Raw genomic sequence first — 14523 nt, forward strand, 5'->3', positions numbered from 1 at the left:
TTGCAGGATCAAATAAAACACCAAAGTTACCTGGTGCCCTACAGAGAACCGTGTCACTTGAACAAATCTGAAATCATATTCTGTAGTTCTTGTTCTTCATAAGCAAATGGGCTCAAAGGACAAAGCGAGAGTCCTAGCAGACATCTCTTTCCTCCTCCTCCTTTCGCTCCCCATAGCCCCTGCAACTTTTTCTGCCTCCGGTAGTAGTTTTCCTCGGGGCTCTCTCTCACCACCCTTCCTCTGCATTCCACTCACCCACCACCCCAGTTCATACCAGAACAGCCATAACGCCAAACTGGTTCCCTTCCTATAGTCCCTGCCCACTCAAATCCATCACACTCTGTGCTCACAGACTCACCTTTCTGCAACACAGATTTTTTCAAGCCCTTTTCCTGTTCAGAAACATTTAATGACTCCTTATTCCCCATTTAATAATGTCCAAAAGTGGGGCACCTGGGTGGCTCAGTTGGTTAAACGACTGCCTTTGGCTCAGGTCATGATCCCAGGGTCCTGGGATCGAGTCCTGTACCCACTCCCTGCTCAGCGGGGCATCTGTTTCTCCTTCTCCCTCTGCCTCCACTCATGTTCTCTCTCTCAAATGAATACATAAAATCTTTTAAATTTTTTAAAATAAATTAAAAAATAATGTCCAAAAGTCTTAGAGTCAGAATCCAGTTCTCCAAAATACAACTTCTGGTCTTTGAATATTTGAATGCAAAGTTTTGCATGACGTGACCATGTTCAACCAAGCACGCTGAAGAAATTTGGCAAAGATTTCTCACATCAATGAAATAAGTAGAAGGGTTTAAAATGAATGTGGGACTTTTTAAATAGCTGGTTCTCCTTGAGGAAGTGGCAGGGGCTACCCAGTTTCTTCTTGTTTGCCTTTGAGAAACAAGGGGTGATTTACCCTGACACCTATGGATGAGTATCAGTATTCTCATCACTTAGAAATGATCAGTTGTTCTTTCTTTATGAATTTTCCCGTCACTGGATCTTTACTGGAATCAAAGCAAATGTGTTTATTAGGATTGTTGAGGGTCAGAGTGTCAGGATCACATAACCTGATGTTTGCTGTCAAAAGAAAATATGACTGGAATGGTATGTGCATATATATATGCATATATATACATACATATATATTTATTGTTCATATATACATATATATACACACACAGAGAGATGTCTATCATATTGTTTGCTATTAATTATAGGAGTTAAAATATTTTTTACAAAAATTTAGAAAGACGAACTTCATGCCAAATGATTACCAATCCTCTAGGGTGGCATGATAGAGTATGACTCTGTTCTTCATATGTTGTTTTACTTTTTATTTTTTAATAAGCATGTGTTACTTTCAGAATCTGGAAAAATGTCTATTTTTAACAAGAAACTTTAAAGTTTTCTTCAAAAAGTCATATGAACAGTTAACTGTGCAATTTGGTGTTTGTTGGATATTTTCAAATTAGCTACAGTGGCTTGTCCCCTCTAATGAGTTAAATTCTGAAAAGCGTTTTTCGGGACATGTTAGACATAGCCAGTGGGCTCAGAGCTCAATAATGAGAGTTTGTTCATTTAGTCTAATCACTATTGACTAATGTGCATTTAGAATGCGATCTCAACCATTAATTAGTCATTCCTCAAAACAGCGCGATGGGAAAGAGGAAAATCATTAACCTTGTTTAAAAGTGAGACCAGCCAACCGTGCCCCACAGAGGAGGCCGACTCCCCCGGTTACCCAGTCATGACTGCTGGGAATCCTGCCACATTCCAGGACCACCACACATCTAGGAGGAGACACAAAAGTGAGAATTTTTTAAGAACACCTCCCATGTTTCTTTTTTTTTTTTTTTTAAGATTTTATTTATTTATTTGACAGAGAGAGAGAGACAGCGAGAGAGGGAACACAAGCAGGGGGCGTGGGAGAGGGAGAAGCAGGCTTCCCGCCGAGCAGAGAGCCTGATGCGGGGCTCGATCCCAGGGCCCAGGGACCATGACCTGAGCCGAAGGCAGATGCTTAACGACTGAGCCACCCAGGCACCCCAAAACACCTCCCATGTTTCTACTTCACAAGCACTTGGGTTTAGATTTGTTCAAACTCTATAATATTGATAGTCTTGCAAACCCTTATAAATACACCATCAGGTCTATCCAACCACTTTTCATGGCAACGAAATGTAAAATGTGCAGCATGATATATGTGCTTTTAAAACATTCACAAATTCTCCCAAATGTACTACAGAGGTATCATAGTGATGATAAGATGATAAACAACAGATGCATATTGAATATCCATTATACACAGGGCTTCGTTCTGGAACTATGAACAGGGATGGGGGCAAGAAATCAGACACCTATGCTCTGTCTTTGTTCTAGGGTGCTTATAGTTTGATAAAGAAACCAGGTAAATCCACATAAAACTTAAAAATGCTATTAAAAAAACCTTTTCAATGTATATTTCTCAATTTAAAAATAAGATTTTTTTTATAATTTTCTCACAAAAAATATATGTTTTTTGTAGTCATTTCAGTTAAGCTGAAGTTGCAATGGTTGGTGCCCACATTACTTTAGAAGGTTGCAAAGGGGGGCGCCTGGGTGGCTCAGTTGGTTGAGCGACTGCCTTCGGCTCAGGTCATGATCCTGGAGTCCCGGGATCGAGTCCCGCATCGGGCTCCCTGCTCAGCAGGGAGTCTGCTTCTCCCTCCGACCCTCCTCCCTCTCATGCTCTCTGTCTTTCATTCTCTCTCTCTCAAAAAAAAAAAAAAAAAAAATCTTTAGAAGGTTGCAAAGGCCCTAAATTATTTATTTCATTATTTAAAGAATGCTGATGAACTACCTCTCTCAAGAAGGAAACCATGGAAGCCATTTTGAATTATTAAAAAATTTTCCTAGCTGCCCACGGAAGGATAACAAATGTAATGAATCCGTGTGCTATTTTCCACTACACTAAACCATCACACATAATAATTTTCTATGCTCTTCTAAAATATGCACTTGCACGCACATGTGCACACACAAACACACATGCTTGTTGCTTTTAATGGAAGAGCATTCTCGATACCTCTCAAATGAGTGAAAGTCTTGTTTATATTCTCGTCTGCCCCAGTTTATGGCCTCACAAAAACTCGCTCTTCATCCTAAGCACACACAGACTGTCCCGATTCCCCTTTTTGGCCAGTGAAGCCTCTTCAGAACACTTTAGGGGACAATGGATCTTTCTTCCTTGATCCCAGGGTAGAACCAAAATGAAAATAACAGACTTCAAGGGCCCAACCTCCTTCACGTCACCTCCGACTTCTCATTCAAAGGGGTACTTTGGGCGGCAGGTGGAGTTGTAATTATAGAGTAGAAAAAAGCTACATCAGCAGCTGTTGCTTCTGTTTGTTCCCGGCTATAACTGTCATCAGTGGGCAAATTGGCATAAACAGCCCTCCACAAGTGGAAAAACATTTTAACTCCTGGACTCGTCACACTCCGGGTCTTCTCGATGGCCAAAGAAGGAAAGAAAATCTGAGTGTGCATGAGCGAAGCGTGAAACCGAGCACAACACCGACCTGAAGGCTCCTCTTCAGGGGGAGCCTGAAATTGGAGGATTTTCTTTCCTGTCGGAGACTCCAAACCCAAGAAATAGGTTAGTGCACAAAGAGTACCCATGCATTTTCATTCTGACCTCTACTCTATCTGATCTTAATTTTTCAGAAGGCTGAAACAGACGGGTGAACTGATAAAGAAAGTGGAGGACTGTTATCTAAAACAAGGCTGCCCGTGAGAACAAATTATGAAATGGACTTAATTTATTATGCTCCTCTCCCCCAATTTTGGCTGTACTCACATTAGACAGATAGACAAGGTAAAGATGGGAAAATGAGACTGGTTTTGCGGCATGGTTCCTGTCCTCTTGTAATGCCACTTACTTATGCCAGGAAGCCCCGGTTTCTTTACTAACATCAGTGATGTCAAAGGCTTAAGTTTGTGAATAGAGTGCCAGAGTTTTATTTCTTTAAGGGAAACAAGGCAAATTAGAGTTGGATTGTTTTCCCACCTCTGAATAAAGACAGGAAATTTTCTTGTTTAGATAAAACGTGTGTTGCAGGCTACTTCATGTAAGAAATCTGCTAGAGGATTTATTTCCTGTGCCCAGCCCAATTCCACCTAAAACCTCCATAATTTCCATCTAAGTAGCTCTATAAGACCCTCCTCATAGATCCTTTTGAAGCAAAAAAGAGTTCAAAGAAATTTCATGTTATCTGTATATGCTCCACGTTAGAGAGTAGTGGGGCAGGATTTTCAAACAAAGATTAGTCAGGGCCATCTCAGAACTTGAATGTTTACTGTCTTATTGAGAAGCAATGGAATTGCAGAGAACTCACTGGAACCAGGCATTGGGGTCCAATTCTCATCCTACTCACATCTATGGAACAGATCCAAGTAGAGAGAGCCCAAATAATGACCTCCTTTTGGTCAGCTCCAAACAGAAAGTGAACCTCCCTCAGTACTTTATGCATGACTTTTCCCTGGGGAAAGCACACCTATCCTACTACCACGGTGGCCCTTCCTTGTAAAGTGTACATAGTGCTCACCGTGCACTCAGAGCCCCACTACAGAGGTACCCACATCCAACTAAAGCCACCAAAAGTGACCCATGAATTAAATTCCCGTAAGACGCTTTCTTCTGTTCAACAACATCTCCTGATTTCTAAGAAGAGAGCCATAAGTTCCCCTTAGGAAATTTAAGGATGAAATAAATACTTCTTTACATACTTCAGCAAATAAAGACCCAAACAGCAAGTTTGGTCAGTGCTTTTGAGAATGTCAATTAATATAGCGTACCGATACCCTAACTCTTCCCATGGATTAAGAAAATATATGACAGGTGATACCACAATATATTTCATATATATTTGTTCATTCAAATATTACTGGGTGATGACTATAAAACCTGAAAATAATATTTAGAAATCGAGGCAAGTTCTAATATCACCCTTTCCAGAGACTACTTTCCTCCCCTTTTCTACTAAAAGATTTAGCGCGGAGATGGTGCTCATCTCCAAATTCCAAATCGTTTAAACAGAGAAAGGCAGAATGGGGAGATGGCTGGTCAGTGGCTTGAGTTTCTTTGAGACATAGACTTACGCTGAATCTTAAACATTGCTTTTTACTTGTGTTTTGTCTTCTTGCTCTTCTAGAAAAAAAAAAGCTCTCCAAGATGACTGTCACGTACTCCAGTAAAGTAGCAAATGCCACTTTTTTTGGATTTCATAGGTTACTCCTCAAGTGGAGGGGCAGCATCTACAAACTACTGTACAGGGAATTTATTGTCTTTGCTGTTTTTTACACGGCGATAAGTTTGGTGTACAGGTACCTTCCTTTGCATGTCTCTTATATGGCCATCAAATATCATGTAAGAATACAGTCTCAAAAATCTGAGCCTTTGGTTGCCGCTGACTTTTGCATTATGTAACCTCCTCCTTTGCATGATCCTCTCTTGCCTTCTTCAACTCAGGACAGAGTATTTTAATCCACACCTAACCGTGCTTAGGATGCTAAGTAGACTCTAACTATCATATTCAGGTGGCTCTCATTCCAGCCCCACGTTAATCGATCACAACGAGGGTTTAGTCATGCTGCCAGAGCTTTGCTAGAGGTACAAAAGGGAAGATTTATACGTAAATCGTCACTCAGTGATGATTTTGAATGGCAAAGGCCACAGATGAATAACCAGTTGTGCCTATCTGCTATATCATTGATAATTTCAGTTTATGATTTGACAGCTTATAGCAACTACCTACACAAGTAACGTGTTCGTGAATGGTGTATATCAGGCAACTTTCTTTTGCCTGGAATGACAAGATCTTATCCAGGATGGTGCCTGCCAATCTTACCAATACCTCAACTAAACCTGAAAACTAGTTTATTTATATCTTCTGAGTTCGGGGCATGTTACATTCACAACAGAAGATGTTTATTCTTTATAACATCACAGGCTATGCCTGTCAGACTGACAGAAAATTTGAGCAATATCATGTCCAAGAAATACTTTCATGTCTAAAATTATAGTCTTAATAAAATTTTATCAGTAATACCAAAGAGAAGTTTTATGAGTTTTTACAATTAAAATTGCACACATTTCTACTCTGGGGAAGTTAAAACTTAAAAAAGCTGAAGGTTTTTGAGGCTGTATTTCCACCTTTTCTATGTACTTCAGTTTGTTCTTTCCTGCATACAGATGAACAAATTTGTATTATCATTGCTCTTACCTACCTTCTTTGCCGCAGCGGGACTCCATCTGAAGAAGAGGGATAGTAATTTGGCCAGCTGATAATTACCAAAAGTAGAATAGGAAGAGCTATTTTGCTGCCTATCAAAAATATCTGTAAAAGGAAAGTTTTATTTACAAACCTCTAATCATCTTTCAGATGTGTCTTATAAATGCAATATTATTTGGACAATTTATTTTTGTGTCACCTAATTCTTCAGAATATGAAATGGTGGAAGGCACATGACGTTTCAGAATAATTGTCTCATTAGTTTATTTTTACTAATGTGAGTTTATTACTGCTGCTACTGCTGCTTAGGATAGAATAGCATTCAGAGCAGCTGCGTAGTAGCCAGAAATGCTCCATGGGGCCTCAACTTTTGCTCCAGGATCTTATTTATACCCCACAAAGTTGTATGCATATATTCCTTCTAAAGACCAAAAGTGCTTACATTTATAACTATGACCAATTATGCGAGTCATTCTTTGTTTTTTCAAGTTCAACTATAAAATCTTGCTAAAATAGATGTTTGATCTTGATTGAAGGTATACCAAGATCTGTAGGCTGAATTTACCAAAAAAAAGTCAAACGTACTTGTAGAAAAATATAGACATAGTGTCATTCTCATGTGTACTAATAATCCTAAGTTTTAAAATTCTACTATAAGCAAATAATTATACTCAGCAAAAATCGTAAGACAAAGCCAGAATTCATTTCTTTGATTATAGCTCTTTTTACTTTTGGATGAACTTGACAAAATCATCATTTTAGTACTTTCTAGCTAGTAAACTTTCTATGTAGCTAATAGCCGAATATTTTTTCCTCTGGCCAATTATTAATAATAACAACCCCTTTATTATCAATTAAGTATGACACCATATGTTAAGTAGTTGTGTATATAATATATTCTTTAAGCCTCATAACATTCCTAACATATAGGTATTATTATCCCCATTTACCAATGAGAAAACTGAGGCTCAGAGAGATTTAAAAATATGTTCCAAGTCCAAATCTGTAAGTAGCAGGTCTGGGATTCAAACCTGGCTTCATCTGATCTTATGGTCTGTGCTTTCCACATTTAAATCCTTTTTGACCATTTCTATTTGAGTATCAGAAACTGTTCTGGCTGTGACTTGTCATTGTCATGACCCTGATGGGCCTGTGTAACCCATTCCTGACTTCAGAACTTCTGACACTTCCTCCAAAGCCGAGGTGGGAACTCCAAGCCCACCCTGCACCCCAGGCCCCTCTGTAAGCACCAGCTCTTCATCTGCAACTGATTGGTGGCTCACTATTACCTCATTATCCCTCTGCTTCCTGTATCCAAGTTCTACTGCCTCAAACAGGCCTTTGGCACATGTTATAATGGATTTCCCAGGGATTTCTTCCTCCCTTAGAACAGCTGTTCTCATTCTTTCATGCAAATTCATCTGTGTTGCTCCTCTTTCTAGATCTTGGCCATTACTATTAACCTGCCTTGAGACCTTTCTTCTGACTCTGAATCCCCTCCCTATAATATAAACATCAATAATAGTTTCATTAAATGAATTTCTGTTGAACAATACCAGAAAATGAGTTTTGGTCAGATCTGTAATATAAATTTTTATATTTATATTATGTAACTACAAACCCACCAAATACAGTAATAAAAATTTTTACTTCTAGTTATATCTGTGTTGTTTTATATTTTAAGTAATTGTAGGCTGTAAAATAAACAGTTATATCCTTTGAAGTACAGCACATATAATCAAGAATGTGCTAAGTAGCATATTCAGGAAAGAGTAAGATCAAGATGTCAAATTTAGGGTTATTATTTAGTAATTAACCTAATAACTGTAATTCACTTAATCAAGACACTTTTTTTAAGCCTACCTGATGAATAATTGAAAATTGGACTCTTTCATGGGGTATTTTGCTCTAAATCTAATGTATTCATCACATAAAAGCTTAAAATATAAAGTATCTAAAAATAAAAGTTAATAAACCCCACTGTCTAATGGCCAATAACATTTATGTATTAAAAACATTGGTACTTGAACCATTCAGCAATTAAAAACTTTTGAGATACGTCAGCTTAGGTAGGAAAAAACGTTATTGTTCCTTAAAAAAAAAAATTACAATTATTTGTGCTTAATTGTTTGCACTGAATATCACTTGCAAAGCAGGTGCAGAAGTATAATATCATAAAGGGCTGTGCATTTTATTTTTGCTCCAGATTGTTACTTACAGGAGCCCAAAAACGTTACTTTGAAAAATTATCAATTTACTGTGACAGATATGCTGAACAAATTCCAGTAACCTTTGTGCTTGGTAAGTATAGGTCACACGCAGAATGCAGCCACACAGCTGTCTCCGTTAGGATGACACGGATGACTCTGCATGGGAGTGTGTCCAAGCTGGGAGGCATGCCTGAAAAGACACTGCTTTGCAATAGAACCCCAACCACCCGCAAGGTTTGCCTTCAGGGCTGCTTTGGCTAAATTAACACCAAACAAGTTTGAGGTCATCATTTGTTATTGGACAATCAAGCTTCCTCTTCACTAACTGTCCATTTTTGCTGTCAATATTTGAACTCTAATACCCACTTACTGGGTGCTATGGCATTGCCAGGCACAAATTACTTAATTTTTTTCTTTGGAGGGCAAAATCATAAGATACGGGTAACAACGTATTTTTACACCCCAATCCCTAAAAAGGCTGAAATTCTGCTAAAAGCATCAGGGTCAACATGTCTGCTGTAAGAAATTGCTTTAGAGTTTCCTGTTATTTTGCAGGGTTTTATGTTACTCTGGTAGTGAACCGATGGTGGAACCAGTTTGTGAATCTGCCCTGGCCAGACAGGCTGATGTTTCTCATCTCCAGCAGTGTTCACGGAAGGGACGAGCATGGGCGCCTGCTCAGAAGGACATTGATGCGCTACGTAAATCTCACGTCTCTGCTCATCTTCCGTTCTGTGAGCACCGCTGTGTACAAAAGGTTCCCAACGATGGACCACGTGGTTGAAGCAGGTAATTCTGAATGACTTTGCCCTCCATGGACTGCTCTCAGCCTGGATGGGAACCTTCAAAATTCCTCTGAAATTTTCTTTTATTTATTCATGCATTCAAGAAACATTTATTATAACCTACTATGTGCCCAAAACAGTCTTAAGAGGCAAAAATGAGTAAGACATACTTACTGCTCTCAAGAAGTTTACTCGGGGGCAAAGGAGGGAAAGTAGCAGTCAACTTCAAATTAAGTGGCAAGGAGTCACATGGCTTTTAGGTAAATATACCATAATAATAATTACCATATTTATTAGAACCATTTTAATATTATCTGACCTTTTCTAGCACTGTATAGTTTATCCATTTTCATAAATATTATTTCATTTGGACCTCAGAAAATAAATAAATAAAACATGAGAAAGGTAGGAAGTAGATTCAGAGAGGTTGTGACCTGCCTTGGATCAACAGCTAATTAGCGGAAGAGCCAGAATTATAATTCAGGCTTGGAACTCCTAAGTTAATATTTTTCCCAAAACCTAAGTAGATTCTAGTAGGAACCAGCAATGTGAGTTTTCACCTAGGCACTGTAGCTCTGTTGTCTCTCTCTCTCTCACTCCTCCAAGTAGATGGAGTTGGGGGCGCCTGGCTGGCTCAATCTACAGAGGGTGCAACTCTTGGTCACGGGGTTGTGAGCTCGAGCCCCATGTTGGGTGTGGAGATTACTTAAAAAAAATCTTAAAAGAAGGAATAAATGCAGTTATTCAACCTGGGCTCCTGGACACAGTATGCTGAGGACAAATCATGTTGGAAGGATGGTTCTCTTTGGTGTGTTAATATTTAGGAGAGAAGCTGTTAAAGCAGCCCTCAATGGGATGCAGATTAAATGAGATCATTGTTGGCAGGCACTGAATAAAAGTTGGTTGTTGTGCTGGGTTGTTGTTAGTCAATCTGAGAGTTTGTTGGGATATATTAATGAATACATTTTTAAAAACCATGAGATGATTCTGCCTTTATATTGAGTTAGGTTGCTGTATCCCATCTCTTTTTCTGAAATGGCCTTGAAAACAGATTTTTTTTAAAAAGATTAGTATTCTGGGGCTCTTTTTGGAGGTTTTTATGCATGGGCATAACGAGCCTCCTTCTGACTTCAGTGACTCAGTTGGTTTGTGTGGAGCCTCTGATGGAGGACAGAACTGACGGAGCCAGGAGGGGCTGAAGCCTGTGTGGGTTCCTCTGTGGCCACCGCTGACATCACAGTGAACATGTCCCTCCTGTTCTCGTTCACTCCTCAGTTTCTCACAAAAAGCAGAAAAGGCGGTAGTTGGACAGCTTGTGCCCCCAGGAACATAAAGTCTGTGCACTGGGCAGCGGGGCCAAGGTTCCGAACCACTGCGCTTGAAGCTGGGGGAGCCACTCCAGAGGCCGGGTCCTTCCTGACTGCCCACGACCCACCACACTGAGGGGTCACCCACTCTGTGGACTGGCAGCCGACTCACCGACCTCTTGTTCCTTTCCCCCACAGAGAGGGCTGACTCAGTGTGCACACGGGCTCAGTTTCCAAGCTCCCCGAGCTGGACACATGCCTCCGCCACTGTCTGACTGTCCTTGGCCTGTGCCAATGGTTCTGGGAAGAACAGGAAGTTCAGGGATGGCGGAAAATGTTTGGCAGAGCCCCTGAGCCCAGAGCCAGGGCACCTGCTCCGCCTGAGGGCAGAGAGGCCTGGTAAGTAAAGCACAGGGCCCCCGGGGCTGGGGCAAAGGCTGGAGGCAATGTTGAAAGCACAAGAAAACCTACTTCCTGTCAGGTGACTTTCCTACATAAAATCCCCTCTCAGAAAAAGTACATGTTCTCAAACCTCAGTGCACATTAGATATTATTAAAAATCAATATTGCTAAAAACGCAGATCCAAGATACCACCCCCAGAGATTCTGATTCAGCAGATCTGGGGTGGTGTCCAGGAATAAATGGATTTAACAAGCCCCTGGACACTTTGAGGCAAGGAGTGCCTGGATCACATTCTGAGAAACAATGGGTTTTAAGGCAATCAGAGTTTCCCTCTAACCTCTGCGCCTGGCTTCACGGAGGGTCCCCGCTACAAAGATTCAGGACTGGCCAGGAGGAACTGAGTGAGAGGGCAGAGAGAATGAAGACCAGCATCTCCTTCTGAAGCATCCAGCAATCCCTTGACCGGAGCTGGATGAGCTAGGTCACTCACCTGCTAGTCCCCCAAACTTTCCTTGCTTTTAAGTTCGACAGTCAAGTTCCAATAGTCTGGAAAATTAAAAGGACCAAATGCACCCCATGGGGGTAATACATATGCTCTGATGTTACAGGTTAAATTTCTCAAATTAAAAATAAAATGGTTTCATTTCTGCTCACATGAAAAGAGAAATAACAGAGTGCAAAATAATATCTATCATGCTAAAAATTCCCTAAACTGGTCTGTTATCAGTTATTTACCAGAGGAGCTGTAACAGAAGCGTCTCTATTATTTTGCCATTGGCAACAAACCTGGCCTGGAAAATTCCAGTCATTCCAGTCACCAGCCCTGGAAGATGTCACTCAACCTAAGTCAAGTCAGGTGCACAATCCAGACCTTCGCCAATTCAAGCGATGGCCTTAATTGGGTGTTTGTATTATGGAATGAGACTGAATCAAAACATTTTATCTGGTGTTTCACAGTGATCAGGAGAAAAAAATATTTCTCTCCAAAATTACTCACCAGAAGCACAAAAATAGGTAACGGGAAATTATCTGCATTCCTCTAAAAGAAACGTTACTAAAGCTGTTGCTAAATCTGTCATGCATTTGCTTATTCTGGGTGTATATGATATGCCAGGCACCGTGCTGAGCACGGGAGCACAGCTCTAAGTGAGAATAGATCTGGTCCTTGGCCTCAAGGATCAGTAAAAATTGCTACAAATCTTTGCTCACATGAATCATTTTCAGAGACAAGCACAACTGTATTTACAGCTGAACTTTATATCTCTACATTGCATTTCTGTTTCTCCAAAATCGTTTCCTTCTGTGCTTGGTAGCCCCTAAGAGGGATTAGAAAACTGTAAAATTTGGGGTGCTGGAGTGGCTCAGTCAGTAAAGTGTCTGATTCTTGATCTCAGCTCAGGTCTCAATCTCACGGTCATGAGTTCAAGTCCCACATTGGGCTCAGGCGTGAAACCTAGTTAAAAAAGAGAGAGAGAGAGAGAGGAAAAGAAAAACAGTAAAATCTGAGGAAAGGGCACTGTTCAGTTTTCTTAAAGCCCCAGAATCATAACGTGAAGTTCCTGGAGTTTCTTCTATAATGAGAGAGCCTGAGGAGACCCCATCAAAATTTTTATTGGCACTTAGGGTTAACAGACATTAATACAACTAAGCAAACTCCCAGTTGTCAAATGGCTGTTGAAACACAAATTCTGCCTTTAGATTCCCTGGCCGGAGGGCTAGCCCCGTACTTAGATCATATAACCTGTGATCTTCTCTCACTAAGCGAAATCAAATGGATGTTGTATAGTATTGACTTTCTGCCCTGTGGTCTGCTGTTCAAGTTCTTTCGGACGCATTCCATGGCGCTGGGGCTCCTTGGTCTCCGTGAAATCTCTAGCTACTCAGCTCCAGAGAGATGACCAAGGGGTTGGTGGTATTCATGGCTGTGCCAGTTTTTATTCTTGGCTGTACTTTCACAACCTGAGTCAGTTACCCCTATAGTCTCACATGATGTGCCCAGAACAGACAGAATGTCATCCTGTGAGTGAAACTTGACTCACTTATGCACATTTGCTCTACACAGGAGAGAAAGTGCACAGCGGAGCTAGCTCTACTTGAATTAATGCCATGGATGGGTAGTCTCAGCGGGTCAGTGCCTGAAGATCCCACACAGTTCTAAAAGTTAAATCAAGGCATCCACTCAATGTTTCTCAAAGTATGATCGTAGACTACATTTATTTATCAAGGGTACTTTTTTTTTTTTTAAAGACTTTATTTATTTATTTGACAGAGACACAGCGAGAGAGAGAACACAAGCAGGGGGAGTGGGAGAGGGAGAAGGAGGCTTCCTGCCAGGAAGGGAGCCCGATGATGCGGGGCTCGATCCCAGGACCCTGGGATCATGACCTGAGCCGAAGGCAGACGCCCAACGACTGAGCCACCCAGGCGCCAGGATCAAGGGTACTTTAAATTGCACCTTCCTGGGCAGCTGGTGGAATTGGACTATCTGGGGCTTAGCACTTAAGAATCCCCATTTCAAACAAGCTCCCGGAAACACTGTAGGATGTTTGATCCACGCCGAGAATGTTAAAAATGGCACAGCCATTCTGTGCACTAGGGTAGATGTTCCTAAATTTTGTTGCAATTTGAAATCACTAGGGGTCTTTTAAAAATACTGATGCCTGGCTCCCACCCCCAGACATTGGGATTCAATAGGTGTTTGATTCAAACTGGGCAGCGGGAGTTTAAAAAGCCCCTCCGACCATTCTAATATGCAGCAGAGTCTAGGAAGCACTGTACCAGAGCATAGAGCACACTATTAACTCCTCCAACCTCACCAGCAGGTCACCTCGGGTCTAGTCACTCAGGGCAAATGAAATTCTGGGCCACCTGGACAGGTGAGGATTAAGAGCACTGATTTGGGGGTGTTATTTCCTCTGTGTCCTGTGTAGAAGGCAGTGAACTATAAGGGGACAGGGATATGGCTGAGTAGAGATGTTTTACCCATATCAGGAAAAGAGAGAAGGTTCTCTGTCTCTGGTCAGCATTGCTATCCTAGAAACTGATTCTACTCGACCAAATCCTATTTCAAGCTTTTCAAACTATGGGTTGTAACTCATTATTGGGTTCTTTTTTTTTTTTAAGAGTTTATTTATTTATTTGACAGAGAGAGACACAGCAAGAGAGGGAACACAAGCAGGGGGAGTGGGAGAGGGAGAAGCAGGTTTCCCGCTGAGCAGGGAGCCCGATGATGCAGGGCTTGATCCCAGGACCCTGGGATCATGACCTGAGCCCAAGGCAGACGCTTAACGACTGAGCCAGCCAGGCACCCCTCATTATTGGGTTCTTAAATCATTTTAATGGCTTGCAACCAACATTTTTAATGGAATGGAATGGAATAGAATAGAATGGAACCGATCAGAAAATATCAGAGAGCACACCAGCTGGAAGAACCAATCATTGTTTGGGAACCCCTGTGGTTCATGTTTAAAAAAAAAAAAAAAGTCTGACATCCTGCCCATGCACAGCGTTTTCACAATGTGATGCCATCTCTCTCCCTCAACCTCTCTTACC

General features: G+C 41.1%; 1 protein-coding gene across 8 annotated transcripts in view; it reads left to right on the forward strand.

The window, feature by feature from the left end:
* The first annotated feature begins 3130 nt into the window (after positions 1–3130).
* The window catches only part of BEST3 (bestrophin 3), a 36498-nt gene continuing 25105 nt past the window's right edge, over positions 3131–14523 (forward strand). The window contains exons 1-4 of one of the 8 annotated variants that reach the window (XM_035002154.1): positions 3131–3631; positions 5187–5358; positions 8473–8567; positions 9032–9265. In XM_035002154.1, coding sequence (XP_034858045.1) covers positions 5207–5358; positions 8473–8567; positions 9032–9265 — 481 coding nt within the window. In that variant the 5' untranslated portion in view covers positions 3131–3631; positions 5187–5206. Of the gene's footprint in view, positions 3632–5186; positions 5359–8472; positions 8568–9031; positions 9266–14523 lie in introns of those variants that run through there. The other 7 variants (XM_035002155.1, XM_035002161.1, XM_035002160.1 and 4 more) reach the window with 7 other exon arrangements.

Source organism: Mirounga leonina, unplaced genomic scaffold (genome assembly GCF_011800145.1).
Source record: "Mirounga leonina isolate KUSES-001 unplaced genomic scaffold, KU_Mleo_1.0 Mir_126, whole genome shotgun sequence".
Lineage (NCBI taxonomy): Eukaryota > Metazoa > Chordata > Mammalia > Carnivora > Phocidae > Mirounga > Mirounga leonina.